The sequence below is a fragment of the Dermacentor variabilis genome, chromosome 11, assembly GCF_050947875.1.
Source record: "Dermacentor variabilis isolate Ectoservices chromosome 11, ASM5094787v1, whole genome shotgun sequence".
Taxonomy (NCBI): domain Eukaryota; kingdom Metazoa; phylum Arthropoda; class Arachnida; order Ixodida; family Ixodidae; genus Dermacentor; species Dermacentor variabilis.
Window position 1 is genome coordinate 40,714,309 of NC_134578.1, and position 19,031 is coordinate 40,733,339.

Here is a 19,031-nt window from a genome sequence, read left to right on the forward strand (position 1 = left end):
TCACACCATTGCTCTCCGCCCCCTCCCAACCCTTTCTCCTGGCTGCGAGGACGAGGCCTATTAGGGTGTAGGTGAAGAAACGAGTCGTTCTCAGCGGCGTCAACTGGAGCGGCCCTACGGTCATCATAAGCCCCTCATGGGCGCCGCGGCGTGATGCTCCCCAACCCAGCAGACAATAAACGGCCACAAAGTAGACTTACCCTGCTGACGCTTTTTCCTGAAATCGCTCCTTTTGCTGCGTCTTCACGCTTATCACAACTGACTGCCGTCGCGAACCACACGCTCTTTAAATTAAGCGTTTACGACACAATCTCTTCAGTGTCTATTTGCATAAATCATGTTTTATTCCACATACCTAGACGATATACAATTGGCATTCAAATCAAGTAACCTCACAATACGTGAACGCCGTGTTCAGCTTTGCTTGAGCAAGGTACGTAAATGGGCTGAAGAAAATAGCTTCAAGCTAAGTCCTCCGAAGAGTTCCTGAGTCTACTTCAAACGAAAGAGAAGCCTAATTGCAGAGCCTAGTTTAAAACTACACAGAAAGAACATGCCTATGACCACAGAACACACATTTCTGCGCATCATACTGGACTCTAAGCTAACTTTCATCCCATATATAAGGTTTCTTTGTAACCAATGTCTAAAAATAATAAGCATGAATAAAATACTGTCGCACTATAATTGGGGTAGTGATAGAAAGTGCCTCGTCAACCTCTACAAAGGCCTGATACATGCACGATTTGATTACGGCGCCATAGTGTACCAATCTGCCGCGCCAAAGGCTTTAAATATACTGGATCCCTTCTACCACCTAGGCATGCGACTGGCCACAGGCGCCTTCAGGACAAGTCCCGAGACAAGCCTTTTCGTTGAGGCTAAACAGTGATCCATCCTCCTGCAACGGTCACACTCGGACTTTGTGCACTTTTGGAAAGTAAATGCCAATTTGGAGCGAGTGAGGAAAAATTAATTTCGAATCAGAACGATTTGCGTCCGGCCAGTTAGTACGCCGGAGCACCCGCCGAGGTTAAGGCCAAGAGTTCTTGTCTCCCGATGGCTTCTTTGGCCTGCCAGGCTTCCCACAGTTGGTCTTACAGGTTCGAGCTGATCAGCGTGGTCTGCCATTGCGCGCGGACGCTGTTGGTGGGGTCTCGCTCTCATAATGGTGTATTATTTCCTGTCATTTCGATAGCATGTGTTCCAGCGCGGCTGTGGTGTTTCACACTTTACATCTATCTGCTGTGTATATTTCTTGATAAATAGTCTGCATTGTTATCGGGCTCTTGTATGAGCTGATTTAAAATTGCCGTCACTGGACAATTTGTGATCTATTGAGTTGTGGATGGGGTGGTGGATAAGGGCATCTTTGCATCTTGCAAAGGTTGGTGATGTCCTTGAACCTAGTAATTCTGTGTTCCCATTTCGACACCTCGGAGGACTTTGTAGAGTGGTCTACGTTTCTCGCAGCTCAGAAAGTGGTCCCCCGAGCTACGTTGAGTGTCACCACGTTAGGCTGAATATATTCGGAGTAGCTTTAGCGCCTCAAGTGAGATCCGGCCGTTTGCGAAATAGCGTGCAGCCGTTTGCGAGTCGTTGATTGTAAGTAAGCGCTAGTTTGTGCTATGGCTAACGCTATAGCGGCTTCCTCCACTATCCAATGCGTGTAGTGCCAATTTGGAACATCCCTCTCATTCTAGCATAAATGATAAGACTAGTGCCACACTCTTTTATATTCGACTCGCAGGAAGACAGCCTTTCTTCTTGTTTGGGAGGAGCCTCAACGAAGAAATGAATGTCCAAACCTCAGCACAGCCAGATTCCTCCAGTGCCTGCATTGCCGCCATGGCACTGGAAGGACATAGAATGTGACATATCATTTGTAGATTTTACAAAAGACGCTCCAGAGGTGCTTGTCCGAATGCATTTTCTCAAATTCCATCAATATATTTATGCCAAGAATTTTACACTGACGCGTCTAAGTGTCATGGCGGTGTGTCTTACACAGCACTGGTTCCATCCTTTTCCGAATCGGACATTTTACGTCCGGAAATGAGTATATTTATAACTGAGGCGTATTAAGTATTGTCGGCTGCCAAACATATCAAGAAAATAACGATACAAAAAGCTGTTTCATGCAGCAACTCTTTAACTGAAATACGATCCAGAATGTCATTCACTAAACACAAAATCTCGTGCTTAATGACCATTAGTCTATTCTGTGCATATTGAATATCTCTAACCAGCGTATCACAATATGCTGGGTACCTGCGCATAGAGCTACTGAGGGTGAAATGCTTGCAGACGAAATACATAGAAGCACCAGCTACATAATGTTTGCAACAAATTGAAGCTGGGTGAACCAATATTTAACTTTCCCACCCTTGCTTCGTCCGCTTGTTTGAAATAGTAGGGCCTGTCAAAATTCTAGGTAGTCTGCAGTTTCTGTGGGTATGAAATGTTTTGGATTAATATCTTGGGTGCAGAAGGTACACATAAGCACTATTATTATTGAGGTTGGCCAAACCAACCTGCCTTGCAAACGCTGTCCAATAGTCCAGAAATATTTAGAATCCCTACCATTGGCGTTCATTTTCCGGTGAAGTCGTTTGGTTTTAGCAAGTAAACTTTGATGACCTTGCTTAGCGACTTTTATTGCTTACATGTGTATTGTTGAGAACTCGATAGCCTGCGCGAATGAGTTCGAGAAACTTCCTACATGTTTCACACTTTCTGACAGAGGAGACTCGATGACCTGAACTTTTACTTTTACAATTTAGCACGCGGGGCCCTGTAGTGGACTCATGATAACAATGCCTTTCGAACGGTGCTGATTATGCAGTGTCATTAGCTCATTGTACTGAATTTATAGCTGATAATAATTGGTCGTTGCAAGTAATAGAGTGGGAAAAATCGACTGGACTTTAACTTTAAGAAAAAAGTAGGTATACAAACGCAACGAACTTAAATTTATGCCACTGAGCTTCTCGACTGTTAAGGACAATGACATTATTTAAAATAAATGCTTTACGCCACAGTACTTAAAGTGCTTCATTGGTAGGGCTAGCTAAATGCTCTGGGAGGGATTCGAATTGCCGAGTTCATCTGTGACACAAGTGAATACCCAAATGCCAACTGGCGCCCCTGATATGCGCCACTGTTTCCAAAAAGTGCGCACGTAGCATTTCAGTTATACCCTTTTCATGTGTGTCTTCCTAATTTGAACAACTGGACGATGTTGTTTGCCACGTGGCCTTTCTCCTTTAATTTAAAGTTGTTATATTCCGTGCTGCAGTAATTGACGTCTTTCAGACTGCGTTTTGTTCGCTTCAGCTATGGCGAATAACTCGCGTTGTAAATTATATCGTCATTAAAGTTACAGCCTTGAGATTTCCCGATATGAGTGTATGCGATATAAAAGTAACGATATCTTTATCAATATTTTTGAAATTTCTTAACGCTCTACTTATGCAATAAACTATCGCTTATAGAAAAACCGCACGAAGGTATTTCTAGTAACAACATTATGAAGATTTATACTAAGGGGAAAGCTGATGGGGTAATGCAATATACATTGAAAAAATGCGGCGATAAAATACGTTTTCGTATACATACTTGTTTCACTGCAGCATTCTGCATATTTCAAATTTGTATCCTAGCCTTATGAATATCGTGAAGAGCCCACCTCTAACTTTTCCACGGGTTTTATATAAAAACTCAAAATTTTCTCATCCCTACTTAGTGATAGTCGGTTAATAAATTCATCAGCTTTCAATAGAAGCGCTCCTGGAAGGTCGAAGATTCTGCTGCTCTGACTGGATAGATTTGACTGTATTTTATTACAACGTACTTTGAGTGCATTCCATACCATCGTCTGGTCCATTTCATGCACTCTAGAACCATTCAGAGCGGTGTTTTACATTCAAATCCTCAAGAAGGCACTCGTGAACCGTTCGTCCGATTCCGAAGTAGACACGCTAAAGGTTACTTTGACATTTCATCTTCGGTCTAGTAATGTTCGTAGCGCCCGCGAGTATAAAGTATTGCCTTTTCGGCATGTATAACAAAATTCGTGATTAAAACTCATATGAGGAGTACGAAGACATTTGCAGGGACTGCAAAGATATATATCATTCCGGTCATATGCAAAGAACTCAAACTGCTGAGAACACGCAGGCCAAGTTCAAGCACTTAATGAAAGGTCAACTCGGTTGTGTTTACCCGAACGCCGAGTATCTGTTGGAATGCGGAGCACGCATCGTCCAATACGTAGGACAGATGGACACATCTTTCAGAAGCGGGTTCATCAGTCTTCGTCAGCATGTGCAGTAAGTCCCCTGCCTTGCCCTTTTTAAACATATAACGTCAAAATGTCACATTATTGATATTATCAAAGTTATATTACTAGACAACAATGTTCGCGCTACCGGAGAACTCGTACAACGCGAATCTTATTTCCCCTGCACGTTTCGCCCAACAACAATGGAATGGATTCATACGATACAAAAATGGTTTCCCTAGGAGGTGAATGAACCTTTTCCCAAATACTTCCAGCCCACTTAGCTCGCCTTTAGAAAAGAAAATCGTGTTCCACGGATACATTTTTTCCCTAAGACCAATTATCCCACTTTACAACGTTTTCATCTATGACTGGTTTGTGCATACACTCCACGCTATGGCGCTGTGCCCGTAGTCAGCACTCTGCCAGGCCAGCATGCACAAATACCACCAATGGTCATATTATTGTGAATTACTGCTTACCTATAGTCGGATACAACTGTAGGAAAAAGGGGCGGCCCCGCCCAGATGACCGAAGCGCGACAGCCGATTGCCTCTGCTTCTAAAATAGTCCCGCTCGAAATATCGTGCTCCTGAAACGCGCGATTATCGGTATAAATAAAGACTTTTGTATTTTGATGACTGGTTTAGTAGAGCTCTCATGTGCTACAGAACATGCCGGATAGCGACAAAAAAATAACCCCGTGCCTTCTACAACACTGCACGTCGTCTGCACTTTAGCTTCTGTGCAAGGGAAAAAAGTAAAAAGAGCAGCTCTGCATGACTTTTGCGCTTGTTCGCATGTAAATGGCGTATCTACTACTCGTTTTCCAAGATTAAAATGGATCAGTTGCTATTGAAAAAGTATTTACATAAAATAATGCATTTATCGCTGAAGCACACAGCTGACGCGAGTTGGCCCAGTTCGAAGCGCGGGCGGCCATCTTCTTCATCTACGGGGTCACCGGCCATCCGGCTCATGATGTCAGTCCAGAGTACGTGCCCATTGGTGGATGCTCGTGTGCATCCGCGTCGGAGGAGTAAACGCCCCCTTTTTTCTAAAGTTGCATCCGACTATAGTTATTTTATTGCGTTTAATGTTCTTATTTCGGAACAATGGTTCGAAGCTCACCAACTGCTTTCCTACAGATGCTGCTGCTGCCTGTCCTGGGACAGTTGCTGTCGCTGCCTGCAGTACAGCCGTCTGATACCCGTGCCGACAAACAGCGCATGAGTACGGTGGACTGCATGGACAACCCGCCAATCTGCCGCGACTTATCAAGTCTGCTGCATCACCCGCCGCCGATCCTGGACAATTTCATGCTGCTCGTCGGGCAACATGGGACGGCAATATCTACAGCGCCTCCTCAAAAGCGCGCCCATTTCGACGAAGCTTCGGGCCACGACACTGCCACAATGGTTCGAAGCTCACCAACTGCTTTCCTACAGGTCTGTTACTATCAAACTCGCTGTTACCGTAGCAATAATGTTTGTCTTCTGGCGGTGTCGTGGCCACCCAACCATTTCAAACGGTCTTGCACTGCTCTTGTTTATGTTTTGCGACTGTTGCTTTTGAGTGGGGATGTTGAGGAAAACCCCGGACCTATGACAAAGGCTCAAGAAGAGAAGTTAGATGGTGTGGCCGAGGCTGTAAAGCGTCTTGAAGCCAGCAACGCAAGTCTTCTCGAATCAATAATGAAAGTTCTAAATATGCACGCAGAACTCAAAACAGACCTCGAAAGCTTAACCAAACGTGTGCAGGAACTGGAAAACAAATTAGAATCTGCTCCATCTGTTCATGCCTCAACATCTCTCGATAGTGGTTTTTCTAGCATCATTAACAAAATCGATAACCTAGAAAACCAGTCGCGTAGATCAAATGTTTTGTTTTATGGTGTTACCGATACTAACGAATCCGAAAGCTGGGAAAGTTCAGAGCGACTTGTGCATGAGTTCTGCCGTGATAAGCTTGGTGTCACTGTAAATTCCATTGCTAGGGCACACCGTGTGGGCCGTTTTTCAACTGTGAAAAAATGCCCCATTATAGCTAAGTTCTTCAACGATAAAGAACTTGAGGTTATTTTAAGTAAAGGCAGCAAGCTGAGGGACACAGGTTTCAGCATAGGACGCGACTATTCCCAAGCCGTTCGTGACAAACGCCGGCAACTTCTGCAGTTCTCTCGATCAATTAAAAAGCAAGGTGACCGTGTGCGCCTAACATTCGACAAGCTGCACATCAATAATGACACCTATGTGTGGGATGTCGCGGGTAACCGTGCTGTGCCAGTTCGTCATCCCACCACAGTATGACACGTACCGGCTGATAAGTCATCTACAGAATCTACGTCATTCTTGCCCAATGTGTGTCATAATTTAAAGAATAATACACATTTCCTGTTCACAAACATCAGAAGTGTTCTTTCCAAAACTGTCGCCCTTTCTTCGCTCATAGATTCTACGTGCGTTTCACTTCTAGTATTGACTGAAACTTGGCTGGACGATACCGTTCCGGATGATTACATTCTTCTGAGTGAATCTGAATTTTCCTTTTTCCGGTGTGACAGAATAAATAGAAAAGGAGGAGGTGTCCTTATAGCCACAAAGAAACAATTATCTGCTGTTCCCCTCGCTGTTGATACTTTCCTCGAATGTGTATTGATATGGTGTAAATTCGGAGTTACTGATGTTATTATTGGTGCTTTCTACCGGCCACCCGATATGTCTGATGGATTCTCGGGTGAATTCCATAGAATACTCAGCGACTTACATGTGCGTTTTCCTAACTCTATTTTCCTCGTATTTGGCGATTTTAATTTTCCAAGCATTGAATGGTCCACTCTCTGTGTTAATTCCAGTGATAAAGAAGCCCACACCTTTCTTCATTCCTGCTTGGATTTTTCTTTTGCTCAACTTATTACTAGTCCTACCCGTCGCTCCGCTACCACGGCTAATATCCTTGATCTTGTACTAACAAATAACCCGGACGTTCTTTCTGATATACTACATTTAAATGGTTTATCCGATCACGACATTATCACTGGTTGCATCACGCATCCATTTACTGAAAAGAAAACTACCATTAAGCAAATTCATTGCTACAATCGCGCGAATTTTGAGATGATTAACTCGGAACTAAACACCTTCTCTGAAAGCTTCCTGGCTCAGTATTCATCACGCTCAATCGAATCAAACTGGCTGGCATTCAAAACCACCTTGACTCACCTTGTTGATAAGTATGTGCCAATCATCACCATCCGACATCATAAAAATTCACCTTGGTTCACACATCGTCTTCGTCGTCTTAATAATAAGAAAAAACGTTTGTACCGCCAAGCAATGACCACACGTCTCCTGTCATCATGGAACAAGTACAAAAATTGTGATAAAGAGTATCAGTCCCTACTTAAAACAACCCGTCGTAATTTCTTCACTCACGACCTGTCTACTATGTTAACCAATAATTCTCATAGATTCTGGCGCATTATCAATCCGAGTTCCTATCCTGATATAGTACTAATTAATGCTGACGGACAACCAGTCACTGAAACTGAGTGTTCGCAGCTTCTAAACGATTCATTTTCATCAGTATTCACCAATGAAGATATAACTTCTTCGCCTATATTAGAGCCATTGCCTAACATTTCCATGCCAGAAATTGTCATCAGTGATTCGGGTATTCTTGCCCTGTTGAATAACCTCAAAACTACTACTAGCTCTGATCATCTTGGTTTCAATAACAAGGTACTTAAAAACGCTTCTTTAAACATTTTTCAAGTGTTATCAGCCATGTTTTCACAATCATTATCATCTGGCATTATTCCTCATGACTGGCGAATAGCTAAAGTAATACCAATATTTAAATCAGGTGATCGCTCTGTCCCACTTAACTATCGTCCTATCTCATTAACTAGCAACATATGTAAACTTCTCGAGCACGTCATACACACACAAGTCATCAACTACCTAGAAGACCATGATATCATCTTCAAGTACCAGCACGGTTTTCGCAGGGGTTATTCATGCGACACTCAGCTCGCCGGATTTACTAACGATATATTTTCCGCATTTAACGAAGGATTCCAAGTTGACGCAGTGTTTCTTGACTTCTCTAAAGCTTTTGATCGCGTTCCTCATCACAGGCTTCTAATCAAATTAACACACTTAAACATTCACCCAAACGTTCTTGCATGGATTAAAGATTTTCTCTCCGACAGACAACAGTTTACCTGTGCTAATGGCTGTAACTCTTCTTCTGTTCCTTTAACATCTGGAGTCCCCCAGGGCAGCGTCCTCGGTCCCCTACTTTTCTTAATTTTCATTAATGATCTACCCAAATGTGTCTCATCTCGAATTCGATTATTCGCAGATGATTGTGTTATATATCGTAATATTAGTAATGACGCTGACCGACTTTCCTTACAAACTGATCTTGATGCTGTGACCGCTTGGTGCTCTTCGTGGTTAATGTCTTTAAATACATCTAAAACCAAGCTAATGTCATTTACCAACCATTCCACTCGACTTCCTACCACCTACTTTCTCAATAATGCTAGAGTAGAACTTGCGCCAACTTACAAGTATCTTGGCCTTCATCTTCAGTCTGACTTAACTTGGCATTACCATATTAACACCGTCTTAGCATCAGCTAACCGAGCACTCGGTCTTCTTAAACGTAACCTCAAGCACGCACCTTCTCACTTAAAAAAACTTGCTTATATCACGCTGATCCGCCCAAAAATTGAATATGCTTCTGCCATATGGGATCCCGATCAAGCATACATAATCAACAACATTGAATCTTTGCAAAACCGTGCTGTTCGCTTCATCTTTTCCGATTATTCACGCTTCACCAGCGTCACATCGTTAAAACAACGTGCCGAGTTGGAATCACTATCACGTCGACGCCAGTTTGCTCGCCTAACCTTATTTCATAAGCTTTATCACCATTCCACGCTTCACGAAGACTTCTTTTCACCACCCCCTGCAGTTTTCCCGCGCCGTGACCACGCTAACAAAGTAAAACGCATAATGTGCCGCTCGTCGCTCTACGCAAAATCTTTTATTCCTCGCACAATAATAGAATGGAATAACCTACCATCACACATAGCTACTGAAGTTAGCCTACCATCTTTCCAAACTTTGTTGCATGAAAACGGTTAGTGGTAGCAGATTAGATATTACTTATGCCTATATGCACATATTAACATATGTAAAATGTTCTTGTGTTTTCATGACTAAGTGCATTTACCCCTTGTTAATATCTATATATTTTATGTTCCTTGTGTGTAGTTTATTTTATGTAGTTTTATTTCTTGTGTATATTTCATGTTTGTACCCCCCCCCCCCCCCCCCCCCCTATGTAATACCCTCATGTGAGGGCCCTTAGGGGTAATGTAAATAAATCTTATTTCTGTACTTTTTCCGTTAAAATTTTTCAATTCTCTTTGCTCTTTTCTTTCATTTCTTATATTTAGGGTAGATGTCAATTGGAGCAACATGTTCCTGCAGTATGCTACCTTCGTTGGTTTGTACAACGACTTCACGTATGTTAGCGCGTCACAGCATTCCTCCCTGCTCTCTGCCAACCCTTCCTCCTGGCAGCGGGAAGGAGGCCCGTTAGGGTGTAGGCGAACAAACGAGTCGCTCTCGGTGGCGCCAACTGTAGCTGCCCTACGGTCATCACATCTCTCTCATGGGTGCCGCCGCGTGGTTCTGTCAAACCCAACAGACATTAAACGGCACGACGTGCAGTGATCTTACCCCCGCTTTTCCCTGAAATCGGTTGTTTTGCTGCGTCTGCTCGCTTATCCCAACTTGCCGCCCTCGTGAACGAGGTACTTGTTAAAGTAAGCCTTTCCTACAAACGTATTAGTCGCTATTGCCATAAATCATGCTTTATTCCATATGCGTAGACGATATACAATGGGGATTCATATTAGGTGAACGCACAATCTGTGAGCGACATGTTCTGCTTGGCTGGAACAATGTATGTATGGGCATTAGAAAATGGCTTCAAGCAATTCCTCCGAAGAGTTCCTGTCTCCATATTTGCAGAGCCTATTTGCAGAGCCCAGTGTAGAAATACACTGACAGAGCGTACTGGTGACCACAGAACACACATTCTTGGCATGACACTGGACTCTAAGCTTTCATCTCCTATATAAAGTTTATTAGGAACAAAAGCCTAAAAACATGATGACGATATGTAGTGTTTTTTGGCGCAAGGGCCAAGTGTGGCCAAAGAGCGCCAAGGCAGTGTTGATAAGTTCGCAATGTAGTTATGAGTTATATGGGGTTAATGTAAAGTGGCTGTATAGGGGCCTTAAAAATAGTCGCTCTAGAGTGCGTAAAATCTATCTGTAATAAGATTATGTCGATGACAAATGACGTGCTCTATGTGTAATAAAATTCATCGTGAAAGAGTGATGCAATAAAGAAAATATATTAGATGGTGAAATTACCTGGAGCACCACTGCCTCGCCAGAGCCCTTGAAACACAAGGGCCTAGAGGCATGTGCTATATGAAACAGCTGTCACAGCGGCATCCTCTAAACAGAGGAGACGCTACGAGTATGTGGGGCTAATAACATGTAATCGAACATCTTTCAGGAAGCCCAGGACTGCGCTGGAGTCAAACAGCGGTTCTGGGCCGAGTAACATTACTGGATGAAGGGGGATGTGCTGGCGATATGCTAAGGGAAAATGTTTCTTTCAGATTCGGCTTTCCGACACTCCAGAAGGACGTGCAGGACGGTCAGCCTCTCCCCGCATCTACCACAGGTTGGAGGCTGGTTTCCGGTGAGTAAAAAGTTGTGTGCCAAATGTGTGTCCTATTCTTAGACGACAGAATAGGACATCTGTCCGACGTGATTTTGTTGCGGAAGGCCAGAATCCTAACTCTGGCTTTATCACGTGGAGCTTATTATTTGTTTCCGCATCCCATAGGCGTTGCCACTGGTTCCGTAGTTTCCTCCGCAAGAAGGGCTTCAGGTCTGTGACAGGAACTGCAGCGGTCGGATTAGCAGAATGTGATGCAACTGACGTGGCCATCTGGTCCGCCAGAACATTACCTTCGATGCCCCTATGACCTGGCACCCAGCATATGATGACATGCTGATTACCTATATACGCTTTACACAGAGCAGAATAGAGTTCGTTAATTACCGGATTTTTGTGGTTAGAGAATGCCATCAAGGCCTTCACAACACTAAGGGAATCCGTATATATGACTGCTTTCTGGAGTTTTGATTTCCTGATATGCTTCACAGCCGACAATAGGGCGTAGGCTTCAGCCGTAAAGATACTAGTTTCCGCATGCAGTACATCGGTTTCCGAGAAGGATGGCCCGACGGCTGCGTAGGACACCCCGTCGTGTGACTTCGATGTGTCTGTGTAGAACTCCGTGGAGGAGTGTTTGTGCTGGAGTTCCCGGAAATGCATTTGTATTTCAATCTCTGGAGCGTTTTTGTAACTTCCATGAAAGATGTATAGCATTGTACCAACTGCCACTCCGAACGAGGTAGCAGCTTGGCTGGATGCATTAGGCGAAGTTCGAGGAGTGGAACATCCATTTCAGGACTAAGCTCCCTCACACGCAGCGAGAAAGGCTGTCTTACGGAAGGACGATTACGAAACAGTGTAGCATGTCATATTATTAATGGTGTTAAAACAGGGATGTTCAGGATTAGAGTGGACTTTCAAAAAATATGTTTGGCTGATGTATGTTCTCTGGATATGAAGTGACCACTCATTCGATTCTGCATATAAACTTTGTACGGGACTCGTTCTGAAAGCTCCTGTGGCTAAACGGATACCCAGATGGTGAACAGGGTCTAGCATCTTTAGCGCACTCGGGGCGGCAGAGTTATATATCACGGCACCATAATCTAATCGTGACCGGATGAGGCTCTTATAGAGATTCATTAGGCACTTCCTGTCACTACCCCACGTAGTCTGGGATAGAAGTTTCATTATGTTCATTGTATTTAGACACTTTTCTTTAATATGTTTAATGTGTGGGACGAAAATGAGTCTATTGTCCAGTATAACACCTAGAAATTTGAGCTCTTTGTTTACAGGTATCTGTTGTCCACACACTTCTAAGCAGGGATCCGGAACCAGGCCTCTCTTCCTTGTAAACAAAACACAAGAACTCTTATGAGGATTGATGTTGAATCCATTTTTCTCTGCCCACCCTGACACCTTGTTCAAACCATGTTGCACCTGTCTCTCGCGCACTGCGAGGTTACAGGATTTGAAACCAATTTGAATGTCGTCCACATAGACGGAATATAAAATGGCCGGTGGTAAGGAAGCACGAAGTGTTGTCATCTTAACAATAAAGAGTGTGCAACTGAGCACGCCACCCTGGGGTACACTGGTTTCTTGTATAAGATGATGTGACAGCACATTGCCTACTTTCACCCGGGCGGTACGATTGGACAAGTAGCTTTTTATTACGTTTAGCATATTACCATGAATGCCCATTTCTGACAAATCTCTCAAGATTCCGTAGCGCCAGGTCGTATCGTACGCCTTCTCCATATCGAGGAATATCGATAAGAAAAACTGTTTGTGTAAAAACGCGTCACGAATATGTCCTTCAGTACGTGCAAGATGGTCGGTTGTGCAGCGCCCTTCTCGGAAGCCACACTGATAGGGATCAAGCATTTTGTTTTGTTCAAGGAAATGGATCAGTCGCCGATTTATCATTTTTTCAAAAACCTTACACAGGCAGCTTGTAAGAGCTATCGGACGATAGCTTGCCACCATGGATGGGTCTTTCCCCTGCTTCAAAACAGGGACCACAATTGCTTCTTTCCATGCAGTTGGAAAGTATCCTGCAGCCCAAATAGTGTTGAAAATTGTGAGTAGTGTAACTTGGGTGTCATTGTGTAGGTTTTTGATCATTTCATACATGATTCTGTCAGAACCCGGTGCGGAGCTCTTGCATGATCCCAAGGCAGCTCTGAACTCGGCAATACTAAATGGACAGTTGTATGGTTCATTCTTTCGACATTTTCCTATGAGCGGCTTACATTCTTCTGTTTGTTTGTATTTGAGAAAGGATTCTGAATAATTTGTTGAACTTGACACGCTCTCAAAGTGCTCCCCAAGTGAGTGTGCCTGGTCTTGCAGCATATCACCCTGTGTGTTCACCAGAGGGAGTGAATATGTTTGTCGCCCTCTAATTCTATTTACCCGGTTCCAGACTTTCCCCTCATCTGTAAACGAGTTAATACTTGATAAAAAGTTCTGCCAACTTTCTCTTCTGGCCTGCCTGCGGGTTCTCCTGCCTTGAGATTTTACTTTCTTAAAGTTGATAAGATTCTCTGCAGTGGGGGAAGCGCGTAGCAACCCCCCGCTTTGTTCTGTTTCTTACGAGCAATCCTACATTCGTCGTTCCACCACGGGACACGCCATCTGCATGCCAAACCACTTCCTTCAGATATGCATTTAGATGCGGCATCTATTATGAACGCTGTAAAATACTCCACAGTGGTATCAATTTCTAGAGAAGACATATCAGCCCATGAGATGCTAGATAGATTTCGAAATTTCTCCCAGTCGGCTGTATCTATCTTCCACCTAGGAGCTTGTGGGGGAAATTCATTTTCTTTAGATGTTCTTAGCAGTATGGGGAAGTGATCGCTCCCGTAAGGATTGCTCGTAACTTCCCATTTGAGTTCGGGCAGTATAGACGCGGAAACTATACTAAGATCTATTGACGAAAAGGATCTGTTTGCCAGAGAGTAATATGTGGGTTCTTTCTTATTTAGAAGGCACGCTCCAGAAGAAAAAAGGAACTGTTCAACGAGACGACCTCGCGCATCGATGCGAGAATCTCCCCACAAGGTGCTATGCGCATTGAAATCGCCAAGAACAACATAAGGTTCTGGCAATTGATCTACATAGGATTGAAGTTCATGTTTCGTTAATTTGTAATGTGGGGGTATGTAAGGAGAGCTAATGGTGATGAGTTTGTTTAGGAGAACAGCTCGAACCGCCACTGCTTCGAGAGGCGTTTGAAGCTGTAAAAGTTGACACGCAATGCTCTTATGGATAACAATGGCGACACCGCCCGATGATGCGACAGCATCATCGCGATCTTTGCGATAAGTTATGTACTGTCGGAGAAAGTTTGTGTGTTTGGATTTTAGGTGTGTTTCCTGTAAACACAGCACTTTTGGATTGTGTTTTTGGATGAGTTCCTGCACATCATCTATGTTTCTAAGAAGACCTCCGATGTTCCATTGAATTATTTGTGTATCGATATTGGAAGTGAATAAGTGCTGTGTGTACGGAAAACGGATGTTATGCCTTAGATTACAGAGCTCTTTCAAGGCCCTGTAATCGGGGTTTTGCCCCTTTCTGGAGCTTTCGAGGGAGCCTCGCCGCTCCTTAGGCGCTTGGCGCGCCGTGAGGACAGGTGTAGTGTCCATTGCCTCTTGTGAGGCGCCGGACACATGCTCTTGCGAGCGAGAAGTTTTCTGTGAGGGTCCTGCCTCGGAAGGCGAGATCCCTGCGCCCACCAGCCCGGAGGTCGATGGGGCTCCCTGAGGGATCTGGCTGCGCCGGCTGTTGCCAGCGCTGGATGGGGCCGGGGAGGTTGGGTTAGCCTCGGCTGCACCCAGCTTCGGGGTTGATGGCCCCGTCTGCTGGGTTGGCGGAGCAGCGCTAACTGTAACCGCCGCGGGGGCAGATGGCGTAGCTGCCGACTCACTGCTTGTGGGTCGGGCAGCCGCGGGAGGCCGTTGTGACGCTTCCCTCTGACGCGCCACATCGGCAAAGGTTTTCTTGGGCAGGTACGATACCCGCCTGCGTGCCTCCTTGAAACTTATATTTTCCTTTACTTTAACTGTTACAATTTCCTTTTCTTTTTTCCAGGATGGGCACGACCGCGAGTACGCGGCGTGCTCCCCATCACAGTTTACACAGTGGAGAGCATTCTCACAAGCTTCAGATGTGTGTTCATGGGCACTACATTTAGCACAAGTTTGGCGGCCTCAGCAGCTCTGCGAGCTGTGGCCAAAGCGCTGGCATTTGAAACAACGGAGCGGGTTGGGCACGTACGGCCTAACACGGAGCTTGATGTACCCGGCCTCGATTGACTCGGGCAGGACACTTGAACCAAAGGTGATTATTAAGGGCTTCGTCTGAATCTCTTTACCATCTCGCCTCATCTTTATTCTTCTAACATTGATAAAATTTTGCTCACTGAAGCCCTCAAGGAGTTCCGCTTCAGTCAGCTCAAGCAGATCATCATCGGACACAACACCGCGGGTGGTGTTCATTGTACGGTGTGGCGTTACTGTTATGTGGGTCTCCCCTTATGACACTAGTTTCTGTAGTTTCTCATATTGCTTCTGGTAGCGGAGCTCCAAGAGGAGGTCACCGCTTGCCATCCTGGACACCTTGTAACCTGGTCCAAAAACGTCAGTCAAGGACTTTGAGACAAGGAATGGTGAAATGTTTTGCACTGCTTTGTTTGGCTTTTCAGAGTGAATAACGTGGAAGCAGGGGAAATTCTGGATTTGGTGTCCGAAAGCTGAAATACATCTTCGGTGCTCCCTCGTTTCGGAGGGCGATCAGGAAGTTTGCGGAAAGAAGTTTGCATGGAAATATATAAAAATTCGGCAACAGCGCCGACCGCCCACCACGGAGCCCAACGAGGGGACGGGGCAGAGCTTGTGTACAAGCTTGCACGACGCCAGCCGTACGCCATCACTATAACACAATATGGTTCAATCAATATAACCCAAGGTAGGATATCCACACAAGGTTAACCCTTGCCGCCATGGAGAAAGGAAGTAAATGGAAGAGAGAAGAAGACAGGAAAGATATAAAGTGAGAAATAAAGACGAAGGTTTGAGACGAGAGGGACAGGAAGAGGCGACTACCGATTTCCCCCGGGTGGGTCAGTCCGGGGGTGCCGTCTATGTGAAGCAGAGGCCGAAGAGGTGTGTTGGCTCCGCCGGGGACCTTAAAGGTCGAAACACCCAGCATCGGCTCAACCTCCAGGATCCCCCTTTCCCCAGACACGGCTAAGCCGCGCACGGCGACACGCGGGAGGGTCCAACCCTCGTGTGCTCGGGTACGTGGTGTCGCAACACACCAAACGCCTGCTGACGCAGACGCCCCTGCGGGGAGCCTAAAAACAATGAGCAATAATAAAATACTGCCCCGCTATATTTTGGCTAGTGATAGGACGTGCCTCGTGAACCTCTACAAAGGCCTGATACATGCACGATTTGATTACGGCGCCATAGTGTACCAATCTGCCGCGTCAAAGGCTTTAAATACACTGGATACTGTCGACCACCTAGGCATGCGACTGGCCACAGGCGCCTTCAGGGCAGGTCCCGTGACAAGCCTTTATGTTGAGGCTAAACAGTTGTCCCTCCTCCTCCAACGGTTATAGTCGGGCTTTGTGTGCTTTTGGAAAGTGAATGCCAATTTGGTGCGAGTGAGGAAAAATTTGTTTCAAATGAAAACAATTTGCGCGCGGCCAGTTAGTACGCCGAGGCACCCGCCGAGGTTAAGGCCAAGAGTTCTTGTCTCCCGATGGCTTCTTTGGCCTGCCAGGCTTCCCACAGTTGGTCTTACAGGTTCGAGCTGATCAGCGTGGTCTGCCATTGCGCGCGGACGCTGTTGGTGGGGTCTCGCTCTCATAATGGTGTATTAGTTCCTGCCATTTCCATAGCATGCGTTCCAGTGCGGCTATGGTGCTTCACACATTACATTTATCTGCTGTGTATAATTCTGGATAAATAGTGTGCATTGTTATCGAGCTCTTGTATGTGCTGGTTTGTAATTGTCGTCCCAGGACAACTTGTGATCAATTGAGTTGTGGATGGGGTGGTGGATAAGGGCATCTTTGCGTCTTGTAACGCTTGGTGATGTCCTTGAACCTAGTAATTCTGTGTTCCCATTCCCACACCTCAGAGGACCCTGTCGAGGGGTCAATATTCGTCGCAGCTCAGAAAGTGAGTCCCCGAGCTGCGTTGAGTGCCACCGCGCTACGCTTGTCTTCTCCCGTTGAGTCGGGGGTGTGGGCTGGCATCCACAAAATTTCGACGGATCTGTCTTGTTTTCATATTTTGCCTTATCCGTGTATGTTTAGTGCCTCAAGTGAAATCTGGTCGTTCGAGAAGTAGCGTACTGCCATTTTTCGAGTAGCTGATTATATGTATGCGTTAGCTTGTGCTATGGCTAACGCTACCGTGCCTTCGTCCGTTGTTTTCCTGCGTGTAGGGTCAATTTTGAGCATCCCTCTCCGTCTAACATAAACGATATAACCAGTGCCACAGTCCTTTAACATCGACCCGCAGTGAGACATCCTCTCTTCTTGCATGTGAGGAGGCTGAGCGAAGAAATGGATGCTCCGATCTCAGCATGGCCTGATTGCCCCAGTACCGCGATTGCCCCCCTGGCAATGGAAGGACATAGAATGTGACACATCACTTGTAGACGTTAGAAATCATGCTGCAGACGCACATGTTGGAATGCATATTCTCGAACTACGGTCAAAACATTCATGCCAACGATTTTACACTGATGCGTCTAAGTGTCATGGCGGCGTGTCCTACTCAGCAGTTGGTCCATTCTTCTCCGAATCAGACATTTTATATTCAGAAATGAGTATCTTTATGATTGAGGCGTATGCAGTTTTCTTGGCTGTCAAACATATCATGGAAAGAACGCTACAAAAAGGTGCTCTATTCACCAACACCTTAAGTGGCATACGATCCATATTGTCATTCACTAAACATAAAAATCTCATGCTTAATGATCTTTACTCCATTTTGTCCAGATTGGATATCTCTTACCCGCATATCACAATATAATGAGTACCTGGGCTTAGAGCTTCTGAGGTTGACATGCTTGCAGCCGAAATACATCGAACCATCAGCTAGTTATTCTTTGCAAGAAAAAGAAGCTGTGTGGAAGAATAATTAATTTCCTTTCTGTTGCTTCATCCACTTCTCCGAAATACTAGGGCCTGTCAAAATTCTGGGTAGTCCGTAGTTTCTGTGGAGATGAAATGTTTTGCATAAACATCTTCGGTGGTACCAGAAACACTTAAGCATTATTATTATTAAGGTTGGCAAAACCAGCCTGACTAGACAACGCTGTCCAATAGTCCAGAAATACTTTAGAATCTCTCCCATTGGAATTTATTTTCCGGGAAGTAGTTTGGTCTTTAGCAAGCAAACTTTGACGACCCTGCTTAGCGACTTTTATTGCTGACATGTGTAATGTTGAGAACCCGATACCTTGCGCGAATGAGTTCCGGAATCTTCCTACACATTTCACACTTTCTGGCAGGGAAGAGTCGATGACCTGAACTTTTACTTTTACAATTCAGCACCCGAGGACCTGTATTGGTCTCTTGATGACAATGTATTTCGAACGGTGCTGATTATGCAGTGTCATTAGGTCATTGTACTAAATTTATAGCTGATAATCATTGATCGTTGCAAGTAATAGAGTGGGAGCAATCGACTGGGCTTTAACTTTAAGAAAAAAGTAAGTATACAAACGCAACGAACTTAAATTTATGCCACTGAGCTTCTCGAGTGTTAAGGACAATGACATTATTTAAAATAAATGCTTTACGCCACAGCACATAAAGTGCTTCATTGATAGGGCTAGCTAAATGCTCTGGGAGTGCTTCGAATTGCCGTGTTCATTTGTGACACAAGTGAATACCCAAATGCAAGCTGGTGTCCCTGATATGTGCGATTGTT

At 44.9% G+C, this 19,031-nt stretch overlaps 1 protein-coding gene across 5 annotated transcripts in view; it reads left to right on the top strand.

The window, feature by feature from the left end:
- LOC142564535 (uncharacterized) overlaps window positions 1–19,031 on the top strand; it is a 40,933-nt gene that overhangs the window by 8,529 nt on the left and 13,373 nt on the right. The window contains exons 1-4 of one of the 5 annotated variants that reach the window (XM_075675559.1): window positions 4,092–4,331; window positions 5,431–5,730; window positions 9,756–9,824; window positions 10,997–11,079. In XM_075675559.1, the coding sequence (XP_075531674.1) occupies window positions 4,248–4,331; window positions 5,431–5,730; window positions 9,756–9,824; window positions 10,997–11,079 (536 nt within the window). In that variant the 5' untranslated portion in view covers window positions 4,092–4,247. Of the gene's footprint in view, window positions 1–4,091; window positions 4,332–5,173; window positions 5,277–5,430; window positions 5,731–9,755; window positions 9,825–10,996; window positions 11,080–19,031 lie in introns of those variants that run through there. The other 4 variants (XM_075675554.1, XM_075675558.1, XM_075675556.1 and 1 more) reach the window with 4 other exon arrangements.